The 24,892-nt window shown below is 40.6% G+C and overlaps 2 protein-coding genes across 3 annotated transcripts in view; both read left to right on the top strand.

Annotated features, from left to right (window-relative positions):
- The first annotated feature begins 407 nt into the window (after positions 1–407).
- Positions 408–19,119, top strand: LOC102233783 (V-type proton ATPase subunit B, brain isoform). 2 transcript variants are annotated; one of them, XM_023327733.1, is made up of 15 exons: positions 408–621; positions 7,459–7,514; positions 7,640–7,738; positions 8,745–8,838; positions 9,439–9,516; positions 9,730–9,869; positions 10,196–10,297; positions 11,907–12,004; positions 12,140–12,263; positions 14,370–14,520; positions 14,719–14,801; positions 15,656–15,760; positions 16,052–16,181; positions 18,125–18,278; positions 18,421–19,119. In XM_023327733.1, exons 1-14 carry the CDS (start codon positions 513–515, stop codon positions 18,265–18,267), a joined length of 1,512 nt encoding a protein of 503 aa, XP_023183501.1. In that variant the 5' UTR covers positions 408–512; the 3' UTR covers positions 18,268–18,278; positions 18,421–19,119. The 2 variants fall into 2 exon arrangements, with proteins under 2 accessions (XP_023183501.1, XP_005808875.1); XM_005808818.2 differs by having other exon boundaries at positions 18,125–19,119.
- Positions 19,120–22,593: 3,474 nt separating this feature from the next.
- The window catches only part of shtn1 (shootin 1), a 32,276-nt gene continuing 29,977 nt past the window's right edge, over positions 22,594–24,892 (top strand). Inside the window, exon 1 of the mRNA XM_023327992.1 lies at positions 22,594–22,685. Within this exon, the coding sequence (XP_023183760.1) occupies positions 22,637–22,685 (49 nt within the window). The 5' untranslated portion in view covers positions 22,594–22,636. The remainder of the gene's footprint in view (positions 22,686–24,892) is intronic.

Here is a 24,892-nt window from a genome sequence, read left to right as displayed (position 1 = left end):
AAAGCTCAATCCTGACATGTTTATACGAACTACCTTTAAGTTTGTGAGGAATGACAATAAGAACAATCAAACTTTAGACTGAAATGAGGTCATGACCTGCAGAGGTCGTTGCAACCAACCAACCCGAGTGTAATCAATCTATGTAGTGTGATAAAGTTCCTGGAATAAATTAGCTTTTCAGTAATATTCTAATTTATTGAATGGATCTACATACAGGTCGCATTATAAGGCAACTGGAAAGAGAAGTAAGCTACATTTGAAACATTGAAAGAAAAAACATAATTTTAAAAATACTTTTTAAAAATTAACTTTGCAATAATTCAAAGCTTGTTTCACGAGATAAGATGAGGGAAATCACGCTCCGGGTCAAGTTGATGTTTTTACTGTTTGCACATGCGCGCTTTCACCGTAGGACTTCCGGTTCGTGACTGTCATATGACCTGCCCTCTACTGTCATTTCTGGTACTCGGTATCAGCACATTAAGCACCGAAAGACTTCTTCAGCTATCCTAATGGCAACACTGGTGGCAAATCGAGCAATGGATGTGAACAGCCTTGGAGCAGCTGCCAGGACACACACACAGGCTGTGACGAGGAACTACATCTCCCATCCGAGGCTAAGTACGATGCTACACTGTTAGCTGCTAACTGCTACAGATAGCTGCAGCTGTTGCTTGTTGCCTGCTGTTCGTGGTACAGCTACGACGGAGAAATATAAAATATGTTATTTTAATACGTGAACGACGCGAGCTTTTTATGGGGAGCCCTTCCTGCCAATGTGCAGTTCATGAGTGTTTAGACCACAGATTTAAAACCCATTCCGGTTACATGAATCGTGTAACGGTGCTAGCTAAAGGAGCTGTGACTTTGTTGGTCGACATTTAGTTCTGCTGTAACCTGGCACAGTGGGCTGCGGAAATCTGTTTAATATCGACTTATGTTCTGTTATTGATTGGGAAAATTGTTTGTTTTTTTTGTTTTTTGTTTTAGTTTCAGCATTGTCACCGTACCAAGAGCTAAGAAGTTATGAAGCTAATTTTTTTATTTCGAATATGATAGAAGTATAAATACTTCTACACTAATTGCTAAGTATTTACATGAGGAATGAGTTGATCTTTTCCTGATGGTACTGCTCAAGGAGCGTTTGTTACATTTTGCATTAAACCTCGTAGTGATTGCCGTCATTGATGACAAGTAGCGACTGTACCGAGTAAGCTCATTGGTCAGTGATTCCTCTTAAAATAAGAACTGAGTGACGTTAAATTAACCTTATTGGGGTTTTCACAGATATGCACCTTGAACTGGAGTCAGGGACGCATGTAAAAGTGTTAGTTGTTGATCTCAGCACGACGTGCCCAGTCCAACTGTTAGCTGCCAGGACAGAGGATTAGCTAGCTGTGTTAGTCAGCTGACTTCACGAATGAGGCACCGAACAGACTTTTGTTGAACGAAAACCTACATCGGCAACATCTGGTCCACCAGATGTTGCCGATCTGTCCCATCATCAACAACATCTGTCCCTGTGTGCACACAGCGACTAGCTGGGTCCACTTCTGGGCTGAAATTTCAGGACGCTAGCATGATTAATAAATCAGGTGACAGGCGGATGGTCCGTCATGTGACTCGATCACGTGCTTGTTGTGGGAAAAAAAATCCAGGCGCTTTCTAAGAACTAGGTTCCGTTGACAGACAACTAAGAACATTCAAAACTAAAAATGCATTATTGTTATTATTATTATTACTATTATTATTGCTGGCCTAGTCCTACCAACATAAAGGCATGAATAGTCGGCATAAAACACTCCCTTGTATTTTGATAACGTGACGTTCTACTTCCTTCCGCATTAGATGTTCGACGTTGTCAGCCTGCAAATGATTCTCTTCTTTGATATTTGCTTGATTGCTCTGACATAAACGTAAGCTGCAGTCAGACGGAAGAGTCTGAATATGTATTCTCTCTTCATAGAGCCAAACCATCAAAAGCTGCCATGTTATATTAGAGCCAGCGGTTCTGCATTTAGTCCAGCTCTGCAGAAAAGTTCAAACCCTGTCAAAAGAGATGATTATGCAAAGGATTCTTCATAGAATTGCGAAAATTATGGAGAACCCTCTTCACGAGACTTTCTTGGGAAGGCAGCGCATCTTCAGTCAGAGGTTTCTTCAGATTCAGTGCAGTACAGACTGCTGCACCAAACAGCCACCACCATTTTGAATAACTCTTTGAAGAATCCAAATTAATGAGTTACAAAAACATTTAATTTCCCTTTGGGATTAATAAAGTATTTTTGAATTTGAACATATTACCCTTCCATCTCAGAGCTAGCACACACATACACTTAAAAAACACTGAAAAACCCTCCATTTCAATTTTACATATTAATGTTTATTGTGGAGCACTGTTGCCTTGGAGCAAGAAGGTCCTGGGTTTGATTTCCAGCCCAGAGTCTTTCTGCGGGGAGTTTGCATATTCTCCCTGTGCATGCGTGGGTTCTCTCTGGGTACTCCGGCTTCCTCCCACAGTCCAAAAAACATGACTGGCAGGTTGATTGATCTCTATAAATTCTCCTCGTGTGTGTGTGTGTGTGTGTGTGAGTGTGAGTGTGCATGGTTGTTAGTCCTGTCTGTGTCTGTGTTGCCCTGCGATGGACTGGCGACCTGTCCAGGGCGACCCCACCTCTCGCCTGTTGACTGCTGGAGATAGGCACCAGCACCATATTATAAGATAATATATGGATGGATGTTTATTTTGCATGGGAATTCAGTGAAAATAATAATAAAAAAAATCCCTAGTTGTTTTACATCACATTACTTTCCTTTGATCTGCATGTTGCATATTTTCAGCACTGACATGACCATGTCTCTGCTTGGTTTTAATAACCCCAAACCTTCTTTCCCATTTTGTGCAACTCTTCACTGTTACTTGTTGGGTGCAGAATGGAGGTATGACAGCTGTGCGTTTTACTCTAGCAAAGCACCGGCCTATAAGATCACAGTGTTAAGGTGCTTTTTCACTATTGTATTAATTTGTGAACAGTCTAATGCATGAAGCCAGTGAAAAGCCTTGTCGAGACGGAGCTGGAAAATAAACAAATAAGGAGACTTCTCATCAGACCTTGTCTTTTCTTTTAAGAGGCCTTTGTCTCTCTCATGTCAAATGGGACAAAAGCTATTAGCAGGCGAAATGGCTCGTCTTTGTTTTAGTGTTGCATTCTGTCATTTAGCGCTATGAAAAGGAAACGAGCAAGGCACTATACTTCTTTGTGAAGATTTAATTATTGGTAATAATGTAGTCATGGTAAACAAATGTTTCATCTGTCATTATGAAAGTAATTTCTATAAAATCAGTGTTGAAACACCTCTGCAATTCACATTCTAATAAGGCTTAAGCAGCTAGCTTGTCAGTGGAAAAAAAAAGAGTCCAGTGGGCGGATGCCTTTATTCTTTTTCTGAAAGGACATTAAAATGTGAGCTTGGGCTTTGACACTATTTCTGTCTATAGCATGAAGAGACACCAGACCTCGTGAATGGTGCGACTGCTCATGATTCACTTCCCCATATTCCTCATCTTAAAAAAAAAATTGGCCGGTGTGTTTGGGGAAGTACGGCTATATTTTGAAATTCACAAATCCCCAATCAGATCTGCTACGTCAGCCCCCAACCATGGGACTTATCTGATGCGATTCCTTCAATGATAACAATGCGGTGATCTTTGTTCGGCCTGTCGCAATAAGCAATAAATCAATCGCACGATAAATTAAAACAAGCTCAATTATTTCCACTTGCATGATTTATTGTTTCTCTCTTTTTTCCCCCTTTCTCTTCCTACCAAAAATGAGATGATAAAGTGTTCAGTCTGGCGCTTTAGTTTCAATTAGCCCTTTTTTGGTTACAGAGACTTTGTAATTAATTTTATTTGCTGTTTCTGTTATTTTGCTAATTTATTTCGGATATTTAAAATGTCTTTTGGTTCCAGCGTTCAATGTCAAATAGATCTCCGCTGTAGGAGAGATCGATTTTCAGAGGCAGCTTTTGTAGCTAAAATTGCAACTTAACTTAAACGACTCTTTGAAGAATCGGTCCCACTATAACTTAAACTGAAAATTAAAGAACCAACATGACCATGTAAAAAGAGAGAAATGAGTGATCCTGAGTTTGAGGCTGTCTGGGGCATTTTGTTTGTTGTTGTCTCAGCTTTAAGAGGAAATTCTGGCTTGAAATGAAAAGTAACATGTGGATCCCAGTTATTGCTCGTTTGTCCCCCGTGCTTCTCGCTGTCTGCATGTGTTCATTTGCAGCAGTGATGAGGCCCCGCAGCTTTTAGGCAGCAAGCATTCCCATGTCCAGTTCAACTGTGGGAATCCCTTGAAGTAGAGGCTAAGATGTGATTGTGAAGCTGCACATCACAGCAGCCACTGCTTTGTGCTGTGCATTGATTGCCAGAATGATGATGCGCTCCCATCTTCATCCCAGCACCTCTTCCCCCTTTTCCCTTCTCCCTTTGAGTCTCTCTTGCTTTCAATGGGGAAATTGAATTGTGTTGGAATGCTCTGTGCCTCTTTTCTTTGCCACTTGAATGGGCTCTTTAGTATTTCGCACCAAGATGTCCTTCGGGGTGCGAGGTCAGGCTACCAAAACAGCTTCTAGTGGCGGATTAGAACCAATTAACATCTTTGTACACAAAGGGCTCTGGCAGCTGAACAGGCTGCAGGGTGACCCACACTGCTGTTGCATGCCAAACCAGAGAACCGCTGCACTTGAGCAGAAATAGCAAAAGAGGGGTGGAGAAAGTTTTCCAAACCTAATGAGCAATGTTGCTCCTTCACACCCCATGAACATATAGTCCATTGAGCACTCGTTACCTTGTAAAATTAAAGAGCAAACCATGTACTTAATCGCTACAATACATATAAGTGGGTACCTTGAACTATTGCTTTTTTTTTTCTCAAATGAAAGTAGAAACTGTATAAGGACAGCACTAGACTGGGGAGGTCGGCTGTTTCACAAAATCGTGAGGATTAGGCAGAGATTTTCTTCTTATCCTACCTTAATCTATCTGGATAGAGTTTCCAAAAGCACTGACTCATTCTGTGAAGAACGAGTGAAGAGTGCTCTAGTGAAGACCAGCAGCCATACTTACTCCAGGAAGTATTTTTTTATCGCTTGTATAGGAGCCTCCTTGATTACAGGTAACTTGGGGTGTCTGTGGCTCTTTAGAAAGTATTAAATGGTGAAAAGTCAAAATTGGCATATTTAGGGCCATTATACCCTTGTAAACATGAGCCCATTGTTCACAGGTTATTGTCTCGTGGTTATTGCTAAATGATTGTTTCCTGGAGGTGTGCACTCTGAGGTTTTAAATTGTATCCAATTGCTAACGTTTGCTTGTGATGTACACTGTATTGCCAAAAGTATTTGCTCATCCATCCAAATGATCAGAATCAGGTGTTCCAGTCACTTCCATGGCCACAGGTGTATAAAATAAGCACCTCGGCATGCAGACTGGTTTCTACAAACATTTGTGAAAGAGTGGCTCGCTCTCTGGAGCTCAGTGAATTCCAGCGTGTAACGGTGATAGGACGCCACCTGAGAAACAAATCCAGTCGTGAAATTTCCTCGCTCCTAAATATTCCACAGTCAACTGTGTTATAAGAAAATGGAAGTGTTCGGAAACGACAGCAACTCATCCGGGAAGTGTTAGGCCACGTAAACTGACAGAGCGAGGTCAGTGGATACTGAAGCGCATAGAGGTCGCCAAATTTCTGCAGAGTCGATCACTGCAGACCTCCAAACTTCATGTGGCCTTCAGATGAGCTCAAGAACAGAGTACAGAGAGCTTGGAATGGGTTTCCATGGTGACCAGCTGCATCCAAGCCATACATCACCAAGTGCAATGTGTCGGATGCGGTGGTGTACAGCACACCGCCACTGGACTCTCTTCTCTGGAACGATGAATCGCGCTTCTCTATCCGGCAATCTGATATACCAGTCTGGGTTTGGCGGTTGCCCGGAGACACAATGCAGCCAGTACTTGTCTGACTACATTGTGCCAAGTGTAAAGTTTGGTGGAGGGAGGATTATGGTGTGGGCTTGTTATTCAAGAGTTGGGCTTGACCCCTTCGTTCCAGTGAAAGGATCTCTGAGTCCTTCATCATACCAAGACATTTTGGACAATTCCATGCTCCCAACTTTGTGGGAACAGTTTGTAGCTGGTCCCTCCTCTTCCAACATGGCTGTCCACAAAGCAAGGTCCATAAAGACATGGATGGTAGAGTCTGGTGTGGATGAACTTCACTGACCAGTACAGAGTCCTGACCTCAACCTGATAGAACACATAAAAGTGTTAAATTTGGTTTTAAAGGTACCATATTACTTGGGCTATGAGTCACATCAGTCAAAGATCGTGTCATGAAGAGGATAAACATGGATAAGCCGTGACTATAAGTGACACTTTGTTTTCTTTTTATTATTTATGGAATGGATACAACACAAGTATGCTAAGGACAATTTACAGAATGTCTATCTATGCAAAAATCAGGAGTCATTTACAACAAACAGAGGCTAAATTTAGGCACAAATTATGTTTTAGATGCCTTTAGTTGTTTGGATCTACATTGTTATTAAAAATTTAAAACCACAAAACCTGGGAGTCAGTGACTTGGTGTGGTTTTCCATTGTCATTACAAATTCAGTAAAAAGGATTCTAGCAAGCAGTCAGAAATCCAACCTGGAAATGAACATTTGAAATGGCTAGAATTATTTGTGTTCATTGGCATTCCTTCCCCGTTTTCAAACCTTTAATGCACAATCGTTTTTTATATTTATTTCGCAGAGAGAGAGAGAGGAAAAATAAAAGGAGACCGAAACAAAAGAAGGGCATTTCCATCTCTTCCAGATGTCTTTGAATTTAGATTGCCGAAGTCTGATTGAGAAAGTGATTCGTTCCATCACAAATGTATCACAGATTGTTTTAAACTATTCATCTATACTTAGGTTAGAAGTGCACCTTAACCAAAGTCCAATCGCAAACGGCAAATAACAGCGTTTGTAAAACACACAGTAAGTGTGTTTTTGTTTTGCAAATGGAAAATGAGAGCTCTTCATAAAATCAATGCAGTACGAAAATGTACTTCAGCGAAGATCTTTGGGACAAAGTTAGGAAATATTAATTAACATTGGTCCTGATCATCATGAAAGTATGCACATGGGTTTACTGTTTGAAGATTTCTTTGAGACATTTTTTGTGCGTTGAGTTCTATTTTTACAAGGGAGATTTTCTTTTATTAATTGTGAAAAATATGAGGTTCTATGTTCATTCGACGTTCTGTTGAACCAACATTTGCTCTATTTGTGAAACCTGGAAAACATTTAATGTGGTTCTCTGGCTCTTGATTCGTTGAGTTGTTTTCATTCGTTTCATTTATGTGTGCTAAATAAATGCATTAATGTCTTGTGTTTCAGCCTATTCCACTGTGTCTGGGGTAAACGGACCTCTTGTGATCCTGGACAATGTGAAGGTGAGGCTACTGGAAATGATCACTTTCTGTAACTTGGAGGTCATGTCCTGACTTTAGGCTGGGATTTTTAGTTGAAAAGTTGTAGCATCTTTAGTTGAAAAGTGTAACCCCCCTCTGTGTGTTAGTTCCCCAGGTACGCTGAGATTGTTCATCTGACCCTCCCAGATGGCACCAAGAGGAGTGGCCAGGTCTTGGAGGTTATCGGCAGCAAGGCAGTTGTTCAGGTGAGAAACGGAGGACGATCTCTGCAGGACCAGAATAATCGACCAATAGAAACTCAGGACTGTTTCGCTCTCGGTCTTCTTAAGCTCTTGTGCCACAAATGAAAGATGGTGGAAAGAAACTATCATTGAGTCAACGTCTTTTTTAGGTTAGGAATTCCTTGAATAATTATTTATGGCAGGTTTTACGGAAGAACAAGGCTGGGTGATTTGAACTGTCAGGTTATTTTACTTGCAGGTTAATTTTGTTAAAAGTTGCACCTCTTATTATTGTAAATAGGGTGTTGTCTACTTTGTCCTTCCTGAACAGAGAAAAAATGTGCCTTTTTTTTCCTTCTACTTCATCAAAGTACCTGAACCTGGATTATGGGACCAGATGTTTCCAGAAACTCCACAACCTCAGCTTTCAGCTTTCACTTTGGTTGAAGTCGGGTAAATTGAGGCATGATCTCCTTTATAACACAGTTCAAGCATTCTTCTCAAACACTTTGAGAAGGAAGCAACTTTTCTATTGGAATCCTCTGTGCGTTTCCTGACCACACCAGATAATCTATTATTGATTGAATACCATGGAAATGTTTGAAAACTTAAAAAAGGAAAAAAAAGAAAGAAAAAAAGCCAGATGATGCATGTTTGCAGGAAGCAACAAAAAGCTATTTGCCTTGAACATTCAATGATATTACAATGGTGTTTATTCACTGTGCTTTTCCACTTGTGTGTCTGGTAATTACTTTCTTTGTTTGTTTGCATCATCCGATTTCTTTTTCCACATGCAGGAGAGACGGCTTTGGCTAATGTGGGTTAAATGTTTGCAGAGTTGCAGCAGCCACAAAACGAGACCTCAGATATACCTAAAATTATGAGCCGTGTGAATTTTAGACTAATTTCCGTGACCATCACTCATAAGGTCATGCAGCCAGTCTGTTGGTGAACAGCGGTGGTATTTCTAGTGCAGTACGGAGAGTGTTTTCAGCTGCGGCACGTTCTGTCTGTGTTTGTGTCGCTGCAGGTGTTTGAGGGGACGTCAGGCATCGATGCCAAGAAGACAGCCTGCGAGTTCACTGGTGACATCCTGCGCACCCCGGTGTCAGAAGACATGTTGGGTACAAATCCCACACTTCCTTCAGATTTAGTTATTAGACCTCAGACAACATTTCGACTCCCGATTTAACTGTTTTTTTTTTTTAATTATTATTATTTATAGACACCTATGCTATTATATGCCTTTTTTTCATGTTTTTTTTTCATTTTCACCTCCTCTGTGCTAATTTACTTGAATCATCTGACTCCTTGGTAAACTGAACAAAATACACCCTGAATCAAAGGCTTCATTTGATGTTCCTGAATGTCTCAATCAATGTGATTATCTCAGTGCTGTGCTAGGTTAAATACATTTGAGTGCAAACAGAAAGTAAACCTGCTTTTGTTTCTCAAGTGTAATCATGTCCCTGAATATATAATTAATTATTTGTACTTGCTACTTGTGGGTTTGACGAGAGCCAATAGACCCGTACTTATAGTCATCTTAAGAGTTTGCAGAAAACAGAATAGATCAGACATCCGAGGGAGTAATCTAATAAATTTCTTTTTATTGCTGTCTTAGTAATGAATTCGTCTACCATATAAATCAGGCAGACATTTATCCAGCTGAAGACATGATTAATTGTTGACTGGAAAAAAATAAAATAAAATCTTGTTTTCAGGGCGCGTGTTCAACGGCTCAGGCAAACCCATTGACCGCGGTCCCAGCGTTCTGGCCGAAGACTACTTGGACATCATGGGTACGGCCTCGTTTTTGGTTTCTGAGCATTTAAAATAAAGAAGTGTTGCAACGTTGGCATGTCACTGCGTACCGTTATGAGCAGGAACACATCGAGGGAAAATACGGGGCCTCTGGCACAGAGACAGCTTTGGGGCAGCACAGCTGATTTCTCTTTTTAAAGAATAAAACAAGACATCTTCTAAAATCTGAGCGCGTTTGTGTTCGATCGCAGGTCAGCCCATTAATCCTCAGTGCCGTATCTACCCCGAGGAGATGATTCAGACCGGTATCTCTGCCATTGATGGCATGAACAGCATTGCCAGAGGGCAGAAGATTCCCATCTTCTCTGCTGCTGGGCTGCCTCATAACGAGGTGAGACCTTCCCACCACAGGCTCATTCATAGTTTTCCTTCCATCCAGTTTTCTACAGAATTTGGGACGAACAGACGAGCTAAGTGAATCGGCTTGTTAAGCTCCATGTTATTGTTTCTTTTGCATTGGATCTGCTTTTTAATTTTTTTTCCCCATTGCACTTACATCTTCTTAGGACTGTTTGTCTGTTGCCTATTCATAATAATAATAATAATGCTTCATGTGAATCACTTGGAGCCAGTCTTGATGCGTTGCATAAACCAACCAGAAAACTGTCTGGCATAAAAACCACAAGAGTAGCTTTACGTGTGCTGTTCTCCTTTCAGATCGCTGCTCAGATCTGTCGCCAGGCTGGCCTCGTGCAGAAGCCCAAGGACGTGATGGATTACAGCGCCGAGAACTTTGCCATTGTCTTTGCAGCCATGGGGGTAAGCAAACAAATGACATCCTGAATCCTGCAGGTTTGTAACCAGCCACAGGCCCCCACTCTCCTATCGCCCCCCGTTTCTAAAGTCAGCCTGAATTTGCACTGCTAATCTCTGAGGTGACGCCTTGCCCGCTTTCTCCAGTGTTCCCTTTTATTCATCAGGTGGATTTAACCTTTAAGTTCATCTTTTTACTTCTGCACTTGTGAGCATATTCTCCAGCCACGAAGGGAAGTTCCTTATTCAACAGTCTTTTCACACCTTCAGGCATGGCAGTATCAGGTTCTCTGCCTCTCAGCTGCTCCTTCTGGCTGCAGTAATGCCTCCTTTGTGACAACTTGACCCTCTCCCCGACACATACATGCACACAAGGGTTTGTGTCTCTCTAGCTAAATGCTGATCTGTCCTTCTGCCTTTCATTGGGATTAGTCTGGCAGTAGCATGTGAAGAGGCACATGGATGTGCATTTTCAAAAGAAAACGATGCATATTGTAGCAGCACTGCATATGTTTATTGCAGGGTGGGTGGGAGGGGACCAAACAGAAAGCATTAATAGTTTTTTTTTTTCACTCTTGCACAGCTCAGGTTCTCTGGCTTTTTTCTGTCTCTAATTCAGCTTTGATAATTCAACATCTGTCGTCATAACATTCTCTTCCTTCAGTGCCTAGTCAACCAAATAATCTGACTGTTTTTACTCATTAAATTTACACAAATTTATGATGAATTTTGTATCGGAAAGTCTTATAATGCACTGAGGGAAACCCTGCTTACTGTTTAACTGGGGGGACATGGCTGCATCAGTGTTTAATTCTGGTTCCTTTCAGTCAAGTAAACAGATGAAAGAATGACCTCATCACATCCGATGGTTTACTGTACATGACTACAAATGAGAAAATGTAGGTTTGACATTTAGAAGAGGCGTTTTTGCTGAAGCGTTGGTCTTTCGGGCTTCCAGCTAGAGAATTCATTTTTGTGTATCAGATAAACTGCTTCACAGTAAAACAAGAGGATAAATCAGCAAAATCAAAGAATTTATCAAGTTGGGAACATGTACTTGCAGCCATGGGGGGCAGCCACTGCCTTTTTTAAACTTCATACACAAGGTTTAAAAATTCAAATAAGATTCTGTGTTCGGTATGTTAGAAATATTTACATCGAATCTTTTCTTTTTTTTTTTTTTTTTAGACATTACATCACATCGTTTACTGCAGTCTGAACCGCCGTTGACAGGGCTTGTTTATCAGGAAAACTGGTCATTACTCATCATTACATCACTTTCTTAATAAACTAAAACAATCACTGAGCGAAGAGAAGATGCTGCACCAATGACTCCCAGTTCTGTCTCTGTCTGATAGAAAGTAACCGTGATACTTATTGTACCAGTTAACCCACTAATTTTGAAACCATTTCCCTTTAGCTTTAATTTTATTTCATTATTCTTTTTTTATTATTATTCTTGAAGCACAGAATAATAATATACCATTGATGTTTAATGCTTGGAGATCAAAATTTCACCTGATCTTCCCAACAGTGTTTCTGATAAAATGTGTGAATATTGGTTGTGGTCAGAATGACTGAACAAAAGATTCTTAATGACCTTGTGTTGTCTCAGGTCAACATGGAAACCGCTCGCTTCTTTAAGTCGGACTTTGAGGAAAACGGCTCCATGGACAACGTCTGCCTTTTCCTCAACCTGGCTAACGATCCCACGTAAGATACACGTAGAAACCGTTTACTGCTTTCTGCTGCTTCCACATGGGTGGCTTTACGCCGGCACGCCATTTTATTTTCTTTCTTTAGTTTAGCAAAATTAAGTGTTTTTATATGTTTTCTGTTCCCTACCAGAATTGAGCGCATAATCACACCCCGCCTGGCGTTGACCACGGCAGAGTACCTGGCTTACCAATGTGAGAAACACGTTCTGGTCATCCTCACTGACATGAGCTCCTACGCTGAAGCCCTGAGAGAGGTACTAGAATCATTTCTACAACGTCTGACATGTGTGTGGTGATCATTGTGTAGCAAGTAAAAGCATTGGAAATGGAACTGGCCCAAGCACTGAACCCTGTGGTGCTTTATAAGGAGAGGGAAGAGGACTCACTAGTGACATGAACAAACTGGAGTCTGTCCAACAGGATCCACACAAGCCGGTGCTGTTCTCCAGATCCCTACCGCATGTTCGAGCCTTTCTAAGTGAACAGTGTTGCCAACTGGATTAAATTATTAGTGACTTTCACTGTTGCTTTTTTCAATCACCATGATGAGCTCTAAGACCTTACTCAAAATTCTCAAACAGCTCTCGGAGAAAGTAAGTAAAAGGGTAGCACTTTATTTGACGGGGTGTGCATAAGACTGACATGACAGTGTCATAAACATGACATAACATCTGTTATGAACATGGAGGAATCTTTATGAATGTCTGAGTGTTATCATGAAGTGTCGTTCTGTAAATAAGGACACTTTTAATGCAAAGTTGCTCAAAAAGATGCAGTGAAAGACCATTTAAAAGTGCCAACTTTGCATTAAAAGTGTCATTATTTACTGTATGACACTTCATGATAACACTCAGAGATTCATAAAGACGCCTTCATGTGCATAACAGATGTTATGTCATGTTTATGACACTGTTATGTCAGTCTTATGCACACCCGTCAAATAAAGTGGTACCAGTAAAAGTAGCTATTTAATTTATTGAGGCAATTAAAGAAAGTTGTAAACATAGAACTTCACTTTTTTGCTTTTAAAATTTTTAATAGGCTCTATTTTATTTATGAAGAATTCCACTGCCCAGAGCTGAATGGATGGCTCAACAGAGCTGGGACTCTGTAAGTGAAACTACTGAAGTAAGAAGAAACCTTGGATTTCTCCTCTGTTTGTACGCTCTTCTACTTTGGCGAACGGTTTTATTTTGTACAGAGTGTGGACTTTCTTTGGTGTGTACTTCCACTCTTCTTTAGTGTTCTGGGAAAAATAAAGAAACAACTGTGCAGTAAAACACTTTGTCTCTTTTCACACAAAACAAGCAAGCAAACTAAAATGTTTAATTTGTGGAATTTCCAAGGGGGGAAAAAAAGCCAAACGTGGTCCGAAACTGAAAAACTTAAACACAAAAGACGTGACTGAGAGCACACAGAGGGAAAACGAATGAATCCTCAGGAACCCGAGCAGAATTCAAGCCTCTTGTCTCGGCCCATTGTGCCGCTGGAATCCTCCTTCCCGTGTCGTACGGTTTGCTGTCTCAATGCGTCTCCTGCACAATGGAGGTCTTTAAATGATGCACGTGCATGTTCCCTTTTTGTGGTGGCTGGCCATAACCTTGGTCCGTGTACAGCTGCAGCAATTGTCAGCTAATACCCAGACAGCTTCGTGGGTAATTCAGTCCATACAAAAAGCCAGGACATCATCACTTACTTCCATTCTCATTCATATGAGAAGGTTGAGTTTTTGTCGCATTGAGTCGACTGTTCACGAGTGCACCATTAACCTTTGAATCCAAGGATAAATGGGACACATTTTCTTACCTTCTTGCTCCGATTTCACTTGACTTGATGTCAGCTTTGCTCTCGGTCATTTCCGTGGAGCTTCTGAAAGCAGAATTTGCAACATGGATAAGCGGATGTTTATCCATGTTGCCCCCCCCCCAAAAAAAACCCCAAAACAACTTATTTATCTGGAATAGTTGCTGGCTCAAACGACAAAGTAAGAAACTTTGAATGAATGTTATCAATTTCGTACTTTTATGACATGACAGGATATTGTGCAGTCACGACTTTGTGATATTTCTAACAAATATTTGTTTTTGCATAACAAATATGCAAAAAAGCTTCTATTTAAAAAAGTTACCTACATCAGCTTTAATAAATGACACTATTTGAAATGGACTTTTCCTTTTTTATTTTGGATTACCTTTGTCTGACAGAAGTTTATTTTTTAATTTTTTATCTGAAACTCTGAATCAGTGCCAGCACAGAGCCCAATGGGAGGACAGAAAGTCACTGAAGAGAACATTTAACTGAGTAGTAATGACTTCTTGTGTTCTTTGACAAAATAACATTATTATTATTTTTTTTGTCAGGTCTCTGCTGCTCGAGAGGAAGTGCCTGGCCGCCGAGGTTTCCCCGGTTACATGTACACCGACCTGGCCACCATCTATGAGCGTGCCGGCCGAGTAGAGGGAAGGAACGGCTCCATCACCCAGATCCCCATCCTCACCATGCCCAACGACGGTGAGCAGCAACAACACACCCCGTAGCTCTTTTAGTTTATTTAGACTGCGGTTTTATCAGCCTTCTCCGGCACTACGAGGAATCACGATTGTTTAATTATGTCAAATATTTCTTCTACTACATTTGTTGAATACGGCTTGTTGGGGTTTGTCTGTATTTTCATTTTGAATTGTGGGAACTTTTGTTTTTGTGTCCCAGACATTACCCATCCAATTCCTGATCTCACTGGATACATCACAGAGGGCCAGGTCTACGTTGACAGACAGCTGCACAACAGACAGGTGGGAGAATTTCACAAGTTCTTCATATAAACATGCCTTGCTCTTCGTCGCCTAAAACAAAGCAAAATTCTGAATCCCTGTTGTGCTCTGAGTTGTAGTATATAGTGTAGTAGTAGTCTTCTTATTTATGTATTTATCTGGGATTAGGCTTGTCAAGATGACAAATTTTGCTGGTGATAAATTGTCACATAAATTATTGTGATAAACTATAATATTGTTGTTTTGAGACTGCGGTATTTTAAAGTAATGGAATGGAAATGGCATAATAATGCAAGATCCCTTTGTCAAAGATTAATAAGATTTACTGTAAATCCTAAAGAACATTTAACACTGCAACAGGAAGTCATTTTAAATATCCAAAATAAACAACAAATGCAATTAATTCTGAACTGAAGACTTTTATCATTCAGTTTCTGATAGAAAGAGAAAGAAAAGAGAAAAATGATAAATTATGCAAATGGGAATCATTGAGTTTTAATTCATCCTTAATGGATTAGTTGATTTATTGCGGCTGGGCTAGGTGGAATTTCGTAACAGGAAATCAGTCCCACCAGTTCCACATCTGTTTGAAACATTCCAGTTGGTGAACACGAATGCTGACGTTTTCTTAGTTATCCAGAACAGACTTGAATCATAGATTTTTACATCAGCGAAGCCGCGCTGCTCTCATCGCCCCCGTTGGTCAGTAAACCATTCATCTCTAAATGAGCTTCTGCATTCTGGGATATGAACTGCTTATATTCTGAGAGAGAATAAAATCGTTACTACATGTTCCTGCTCAGCTCTGTTCAGGGCCCCCAAAGGGATCCTGCTGCCTGCCTGCTCATTACACACTGTACACTTGTGTGTTTTAGATCTACCCACCCATTAATGTGCTGCCCTCGCTGTCTCGTCTGATGAAGTCAGCTATCGGTGAAGGGATGACCAGGAAAGACCACGCCGATGTGTCCAACCAGCTGGTAACAAATCCCATCCAAGGCAATGGTTTAAGGCAGCGGTGCCCAAAGTCGGTCTTGGAGGGCCGACATCCTGCATGTTTCAGTTTCTCCCCTGGTGGTAGTAACGACCTTCTCAGCAGGTCGATGTTCTTCTTAGACCTTCTAATGAGCCGTTCATTTGATCCAGGTGCGTTAAACCAGGGAGAGAAGTAAAACACGCAGGATGCCGGCCCTCCAGGCACTGCTGGTTTAAGGTGTGGCCAGTGAGCAGCCATCATCAAGACCATGATGAGTCCCTGTGTTTGCTTCCAGTATGCCTGTTACGCCATCGGTAAAGACGTCCAGGCCATGAAGGCTGTGGTGGGAGAGGAGGCCCTTACCTCTGATGATCTCCTCTACCTGGAGTTCCTGCAGAAGTTTGAGAAGAATTTTATTGCTCAGGGTAAGAAACAAAGAACAATAACTTGTGATTAAGTTGTTTCAGATACAATATATATATAATTTTTCCCCCAGATGTTTTTATTACTTTAATATAACAATAGGTAAAAAGACATTTTTCTGGCAGCTCCACCTAAAATGTAGGGTTCTTTGAAAGCTTGTACTGGACAGCAGCTGGAAAGAAAAACTTACCCTTAACTACATATTCAGTAGCCTGGTAAAAACCAGACCCATGTACTACACTCTGCTTTGTCCAGAGGGTCTGGACTCTTGGCTGTTGAGAAATGATTGCTTCCTGGGGGCGTGGACAGATTGAGGTTTTCAATTTTACCCAATCACTAACGCTGAAGCTTACCTGAAATTGCCTGCGTTGTAAACAACAGTCTTCCACTGCGACGAGAGAAGTGCTGAGCTGAACGAGGCGGCTGTTATTGTTAATTCAATATTTAAAAGTGACCAACAAGGACTGAACGGCTTCATTCACTTCCTCCGCTGCCATTGCTAAAACTACAAGCAATTCTGAAACGGCGCAGAAAATCGATGTCATCGTTCGTGACTTCTCCTTCTGTTCACTGATTGGCCCAGTCAGAAATCGACTGGAAAGAATCCGAGTGAAAGGGAGAAAGCCCAGTTTGTGCTGCAAGTGAGAATGTTTTCTGAGCGGAATTGGACAGGAAGGCCAGTCTACATATTCAGTTCAACCATCAGAACCCATTTCTGTAACGAGTCTAGTCAAGGCCTCCTACTAGAATCAGTCCAGTAGGATGGGTTTTGGATACAACATGCCTAAAGGTTGTTTATCAATTTAGTTGTTTATTAGAGTCAGTATGTGCAATTGTGACCTGTCTTGTTGAGCCGTTTCTTATTCTTAGACACATCATTGGTTCAAACACATAACCAAGAGGCTAAAAATAAATCTTACATTTATGCCCACGATGAGGAAATAAAAACTTTTAAATTTCAAAAGAGCATTTGAAATACTTGTCCAGTGTCATGGCAGAACAAACAGAGACTACTGGTGTTTAGCAAAATCAGGGTTTCCCCAAGTGTATTATAAGCCTGGCGGGTCACCATGCTTTACTTGTGCCCCCACCAGGCTAAACATTGCTTTATTTAAAGTCTTTTAAAAAATGTTTGCATTTTAAGACTTTACAGTTGGTGTTCAGACATTAATCTTGCCAATCTTTCAATAGCATATAATTCATCCATCCATCCATTTTCTTACATCCTTGTCCCTAGTGGGGTCAGGAGGGCTGCTGGTGTCTATCTCCAGCTACGTTCCGGGCGAGAGGCGGGGTCACCCTGGACAGGTCGCCAGTCTGGCGCAGGGCAACACAGAGACAGACTGAACACACAACCATGCACACACACACTCACACCTAGGGGGAATTTTAGAAAAACCAATTTACCTAACAGTCATGTTTTTGGACTGTGGGAGGAAGCCGGAGTACCCGGAGAGAACCCACGCATGCAGAGGGAGAACATGCAAACTCCATGCAGAAAGACCCTGGGCCGGGAATCGAACCCTTTTTGCTGCAAGGCAACAGTGCTACCAACTGCTCCACTGTGCAGCCCATTAACACATAATTATCAAGTGATATTTTCAAACTTCTTGTCAACTTTTAACATTTTTTAACTCAAAAACACAACAGGCCGCTGGATGAATGCCTGCTCTGGCGCCCAACCACCGGGCTTAGCAAGTTTTCTGGGGGAAACCTTGAAAATGTTCATGTAAATTTCTGCCCTTAAACTTTATCCAAGTCCATGGATCTCTAGATCTTTCAAAGTGTTCAAATCAGCCCTTGATCTGGGTTTAAAACTAAACTGATAAATAATTGTATGACTGTTTCATGCTCACCCACCATCTTGCCTCCTTCTGAACTGTTTGAGTGGATGTGGTGTATGGGGTTCTGTGTGTGTAATGTCTGTGGCCCTGGTCTCCCTCAGGCCCGTACGACAACAGGACTGTTTACGAGACTCTGGACATCGGCTGGCAGCTGCTGCGAATTTTCCCCAAGGAGATGCTGAAGAGGATTCCTCAGAGCACCTTGGCTGAGTTCTACCCCAGAGAATCTGCCGCTCGCCACTAAGGCTCGTTCAGGTCCGCCTCTCTCCTCTCCTCCTTTTTGTTTTTTCTTTCCTTCCCTTTTTCCTCGCCTACAATCTTTCACCCTCGTGGTCTCGACAGCTTGTGTCGCCAAGCCGCGGCTCATCTCGTCTCAAGCTTCACTTTTCGCCTCCAGGTCAACTCTGTCCGTAAATCACCTCCGCCTTCAGCACCTCCACCCTCCCCTTACCCTCATTCAGGAAGAGGACAGACCTTTCCGACATGTGGTTGTACTGTAGTTTATCTGTATTCTCCAGTCAAGAGTGGAAAGTGTTGGTGGTTCTGGTATCTGTTTTTAAGTGCAAACTGGTGAACATATCATAGTAGTTTGAGATCAGTCCTTATTTATTATAACCTTCTGTCGATCAACACACGTTGACTCCAGAAACAAACCAGGTAAAGAAAGTTGCATCTATATTTCGAAATTAAGGGACAAATTTAAACGTCATTGATTCAACTTCCTAGTACCATATTGCTATTAACTGAAAATGCTTTTATCGTCATGTTTTTTTTGTCGTTGCTTGCAGAAAGCTGCTGTTAATTTGTTGGGTTTTTTCCAGTCGCATCAAATTCAAACCTCTTAAGAAAATCCACCCAGAGACGTGGATATTAAACGGATCAGAAGTTTGTTGTATGTTTTCGCATATTTCCTCTTTTATGGGCTCACCGGCCCCCCATCACATAAAGGTGTAAGTTTACATTATTTGTGTTTTTGTCGATAAGATTATATAAACATATAATGAACATTCCCAACTGTGTGCAAAAAAATGATTTGTTGTGCAGATATAGCCGTTTGTGAGCATGTGTATGTGAATAAATTAATATGTAAACCCTTTGCTGTTCCTCTTTCTTGAACTGCGTCAGGTTCTTCGTTTTTTTGTTTGACATTTAGGTTAGGAGCCGTACGGTGATGACGTTCTGATCTGCTGATAACTGATTGTTCACGATAGCAATGCTTTTAACAGATCATACTGTTAATATTTCAAATCAAGAAGTCTTTCCATGATATCAAAGAAAAGCTCTTGGAATAAATTCATATTTGCTTGTTCTGGGATCTGACAAAAAGCTCGTTTACCATCAACGTTTCAATACAGCTGTGAAAATCTCTAAGTTAATCATTATTGAAATTCTATTTACTAATGAGGGCTAATGAATAAAATCCTGATTTAACAGTTCAACATTACATTGAAATCACTCAGCTTTATTTTTCTGAACATATAAGAACCAATCGGTGCATATTTGTTTCCAGTCACTTCAGTGGCTGATCTGCCAGCTTCTTGGTACCAAAATTTAGGCATCGAAGTTTATATTTATGATAATTTTACAGTGAAACACAGAATCGGGGGGGAAAAAAAAAAAAAAAAAAGCCTTCAAAATCAAGTTCTGGTGAAGGATGCACTTGAGATGCACATGAATTAGTTGTTCAAAAACCAAAAGAATAAAAGATGCCTTTGTACAAATAATGAGCTAATAAAGTTAAACTTGGCTATTTAAAATGAGAACTTCTAAATTCAGCTGCCAACAGTGTTTTTCTTCCATTTTTGAAGTCTAACTTCATGTTCATTTTATCTGAATGAGGAGCGTTTAAACTGGCAGCAACCTGAGACGTTAGCATTTCGTACGGACTGTTGAGAAAAATAAACATGTTTATAGGTATGTTTCATGTTATGTGTGGAAACTCACCAGCCAGCTGTTTGAGTGAAGAGAACAACACGGTTGTAGAATCTACTGGGAAAGTCTTTTTGGCTACTTCAGCGGCAGATACACGGGTTTCCTGTAACGGTAAGTTGTTTCTCCACTATTAGCACAGCTGCAGGAAAGCGGCAGCTCACTCAGTGGTAAGACCCTCCTCCTGGCTCTGATTGGCTGTTTCTGACTGGGTGGAATGTTTTCTGCAGATGGCAGTACGACCACATGGAAGAGTTAGAGGGGCTTGATTTTTTTTTTTTTTTTTTTTTTTTTTTACATATACGTCTCACTGTCACATCACAGTGCCATTTTTAATAAGCATATTTGGCAACATTTGACAGGGTGTTCATAAGGCTGACATGACAGTGTGATAAACATGACATAACATCTGTTATGAACATGAAGGAATCTTTCTGAATGTCTCATTCAGTAAATAATGACACTTAATGCAAAGGTGCTTTAAAAGCCCATTAAAAGTGCCAACTTTGTATTATTTTGTAAATAATTACACTTAGTGCAAAGTGTCATTTACACTTTGCACTTTTAAAGTGTAAATAATTTTTACACTTTAAAAATTAAAGTGTAAAAACTTGCTCTAAAGTACTTCATAAAGACTCCTTCATGTTCGTGACAGATGTTATGTCATGTTTATGACACTGTCATGTCAGTCTTATGCACACCCTGTCAGTGTTACTGCTAATCTCTATAAAGATTGGTTGTTTTGTGAGGTCCAGGGTGTGCCCTGCCCCTCACCCTCTAGCCACTTGAGATTGCACTTGATGTCTCTCGCCTCTGAAGGAGAGCTATCCCCAGTTATTTATGAGCTAAGGCACATGTGTCAAACTCCAGTCCTCGAGGGCCACTGTCCTGCAACTTTTAGATGTGCCTCTGCTGCACCACACCTGAACAGAATAATTAGGTCATTAGCAAGGCTGTGGAGAACTGATCTACACAAGGAGGAGGTAATTAAGCCATTTCTTTCCAGCATTTCGTACCTGTGGCACATCTAAAAACTGCAGGACAGCGGCCCTCGAGGACTGGAGTTTGACACCCCTGAGCTAAGGAAAGACAGGAGGCTGAAATGAAAGGCACGTACTGGTTGACCAGTTTGACTGAAACGATGCTTCTTCCTCCAGACACTTTCAATAGAAACTCAGAACAGACTGCTCTCAGGGAGGTCAGCAGTTCAAAGTACACATATGGGATATGACAGCCTCCCATCTTCAGCTCAGCTTAGATGGCTTAATTATTAATCTCATTTCATAATACATAACGTCTTATGTTTGCCATAAGACATTAAGGAACGGCTAAACAAATCATTTGCATTGTACAAAGTGTGACAGAAATAATCTTGTGTTGAAATACTGTTATAAGATCAGTATTCAACCTTTGCACTTATCCATTAGGTCAGATCTGGTCATACTGGACTGTACTATATTGTGAAGACTTTAAAAAATGTGTACAGGTAACATGTAGTCAGTAAATAAATAAATCTTTATGGGATTCTGGGAACTTTTTCTGCTTTGACCTGATTCACCAGCTGACGGCAGGTCTTCTGAAGTTGTCCTCTTTAAAACAGTCCATTCTCAAACCAGCACCACAGGAAGCCATTTTAGATTTCAACCCAAACACAACATTTCTATGTCTGTTCCCTGCAGAGTTGTCTGTAGTATTAAGATTGTTTTAATCCAGAGAAACTCCATGTGTAGCTTATGTTCCAGCTTTTGATTATAATGTAGCACTCAAAATGGAACGCTTTGTCAAGTCATGCTTTGCAAAAAGTAAACACTTGGTATAATATACCAGGCATCATCATGATCCTAATAATAATATCATTATCACTTTATTTGAAGGAGTGTGCATAAGAGTGACATAACTCGTGAACATGAAGGAGTCTTTGTGAATGTTTATGACTGTTGTCATGAAGTGTCATTCAGTAAATAACTGCAGTTTAATGCAAAGCTGCTTTAAAAGTTGCATTAAAAGTCTATTAAAAGTGTGAAATTTGCATTATTCAGTCATTACCGACCCTTTTAATGCCAAGTTCTATAAAAAATTGCATAGAACGAGAATTAAAAGTGTCAGGCTTGCATTAAAAGTGTCATAATTTACAGAATGACACTTACTGACAACAGATGTTATGTCGTGTTTATGACACTGTCATGTCAGTCTTATGCACACCCCGGCAAATAAAGTGTTGCCCAATTTTTGTATAATTGGTTTCATATTAACTTTGATCTTCTACCTTGTTCCCTTCTGTACCACCCCATGAAACATTCCAGACCCTACCGATCCTATCATTGTGCTTGATCAGCAATCCCTGGCTACTGTTTTGTTTTTTCTTCTTAAACCTTGTTGGAGCAGCAGGTGGAGCAGTGGATTTTTCACACACACCTTCTAAATTCAGACCCTGTTTGACAACCAGGTTAGACACCAAATCACTGGTTTTCACTAAACTTCTAGAACTGAAAGGGGATATACTTCCTTGCACTAGTGCATCAAATTACTTACGGAGGTTAAGAGATTCGGAGGTACAATGTGCATTTTATTGCACTTGGACTGTAGTCTACCGTAATCCCATCCCACTCTCCTTATCTGCCTTCTGTTTGCTGGTGTGTCGCAAGTGAGGAACTCGCTTCCAGTTAGTTCAAGACTTTCTCACCATGGCTGCAGAGGGACTGACCGTGAATATCATAGACTTGCCAAACAAAGGTAAGTCTTTCAGAACAGCATGCTTTCTGTTTCGTTTTTGCCATAGTTTGGTTAACCGCTGTTGTTCTCTCTTGTGTGGAGATAAAATAAAGCAGCAAATGTACAGAATGGGAAAAGAAAATCTGGTTCCCTACTTTTTCTGTCTCGCTGAAGGTTACTTGACATTCGTTGGTGTCAGAGAAAGACATAAGACATAAGGTTTTTATTTGTCATTATGTTTCAAGAACAAATTTGGATTGAAAATTGGAGTGGTACCCTCAGTGATAAATAGATGAATAAATAAAGTCTTAATCAGTTCTTAGGGTGCAGCATAAGGGTGACGGTGTGTCTGCAGGAGAGCAGAGAGATTTCACAGTTCTTTAGTTGCGTGGTTGTGCTCTTTACGTATCTGTACTGTTCGGACAGAGGAGAGACAGCGATTATGTCGCCATAAGAATGGAGGAGCTTCAGAGGAAGACGAGAGAAAGACCAAAAATGAGATTTATGGATGACGTCAAAAAAGACAGGAAGTGAGTTGGCCTGAGCGTAGGGGACGCAGAGGACAGAACTAAACAGAGGCAGGTGATTCGTCGTTGAGAGAGAACTAGCAGAGGTGAACGAAGAAAGTCCCAATGTTTATTGTGGGATGTACAAGACATTTCCTGGTCATGGAATAGCACCAAGGCTCTTTACAGTATTACCAGACAATTTATTGCCTTCCGCGGTGACTGACTAAAAAGCTTGCTTTTCACAGTGGATGTTATCGAGTAGAGTGCTGAGATGTAACAGGACAAGTATAGACATGAGTCCATCATCTGAGGCAATGAGGATAACATTATTGAGACCAATATGGGAGAGGGCAGGAATAAGGCTGCTGCCCCCTGCTGAGCTGTTTTGTGCTCCAAAGGACGTTAACGATGGAAAAGATTCTTTAACAGTTGTCACAGCATTGTCTAGTAAAGATTTACTATGTATAGTATTAGGGGCAGGGCAATCGATTAGGTTAAACTGGGAGGTTTGAAATATGACAATACAGGACAGAGTTGGGAAATATACATTTCAGTCATTAGTTGGATGAGTCCAGGATGGAAAACCTAGATTTAAGTACAGAGAGACGATGCTCTGACCCTGTAGTAAAAATCACATCATTAGTTTTCTTATTCACACTCGATGCCACTTGTCAGCACAAGACCCAAACAATGAGGGCAAGAATGTGTGGGTCTAACAATGTTTTGAGCAAAGCCAATTTAATCTAAGATAGTATTACAAATAATAATAATAATAATAGTAATAGTAATGGGTACATTTAATGGGCGCTAAAGATGCAGATATCTATCAAATTTAATTCTTTCATGAAATCACAGATGGTTTCTCTGCTTCTGGTGTGTGTTTGGTCAGCTCCTGAATCCAGAGTGGGGTCCAGAAACACAGTTACTCCAAATAATGTCGTTTTCTTCCACGGATGAAAGGAGAAGAGAAAGATTTATGAAGAAACTATAATCATCTGTGTTGGGACCACATACTTTTACTAAATTCAGATGTCCTTGTAAGATGGACCTCTGAAAAATGACATATCTCCCACATTTATTTTAAAAAAACATTGGTGACCTAAAAAAAGAACATATTTGTAAACTAGAGTTGTTACTCCCCTGGATCTTGACGTACCTGAAGCAGCCACTTCCGATGAAATGTTCTGTTTTCCTCTTCTAAGGTTATCGTTTCTTGTAATGCTCATATCTTTCTGTTTGTTCATGACTTATTTGATTTTTTGGGGGGGTTTCATGTTAGTCTTTACGAGTTCAATTTCCATCCCCTGCATCATCATGTGCACTGAATGATGCGCTAACTCTAAAAATAAGTCAGAGACCAAAATCTCAGAGTCAGACTCTTCCCTTATACATTTGGTACATCTGTCCACTGTAGTATAAGAATAATAAGTATTCTTACTATCTAACACTAATAAACCTCAATGAACAAAAACATATTCATGCATAATTCTCAACCTTATCCTCCAACTCCAACAGTCAAGTTAGCCCTATACACGTGAGGTGATCTTGAACAAGCACCATATTGGTTCAATATATTTTTTAATCAATACATTCAAAATATAATAGAGTATGTACTCCTTGGACCATTATGAACTCAGCAATGTTCATGCCCAAAAAGTATATTCTTGTAGTGAAGTGTGTATTGGATTCAGTCAGATTCATTCATAGTGTTGCCAGTGA

This window comes from Xiphophorus maculatus, chromosome 22 (genome assembly GCF_002775205.1).
Source record: "Xiphophorus maculatus strain JP 163 A chromosome 22, X_maculatus-5.0-male, whole genome shotgun sequence".
Taxonomy (NCBI): Eukaryota; Metazoa; Chordata; class Actinopteri; order Cyprinodontiformes; family Poeciliidae; genus Xiphophorus; species Xiphophorus maculatus.
Note: the sequence above shows the minus strand (reverse complement) of the source record. Positions and strands in the feature narration are given on the sequence as shown.

Excerpts from the sequence above, each read along its gene's own strand:
- LOC102233783 (XM_023327733.1), top strand. The coding sequence starts at position 513 with ATGGCAACACTGGTGGCAAATCGAGCAATGGATGTGAACAGCCTTGGA. Across the intron at positions 9,517-9,729 it reads AGACTACTTGGACATCATGG|GTCAGCCCATTAATCCTCAG; the intron begins GTACGGCCTCGT and ends GTTCGATCGCAG. Across the intron at positions 16,182-18,124 it reads GAAGAATTTTATTGCTCAGG|GCCCGTACGACAACAGGACT; the intron begins GTAAGAAACAAA and ends GGTCTCCCTCAG.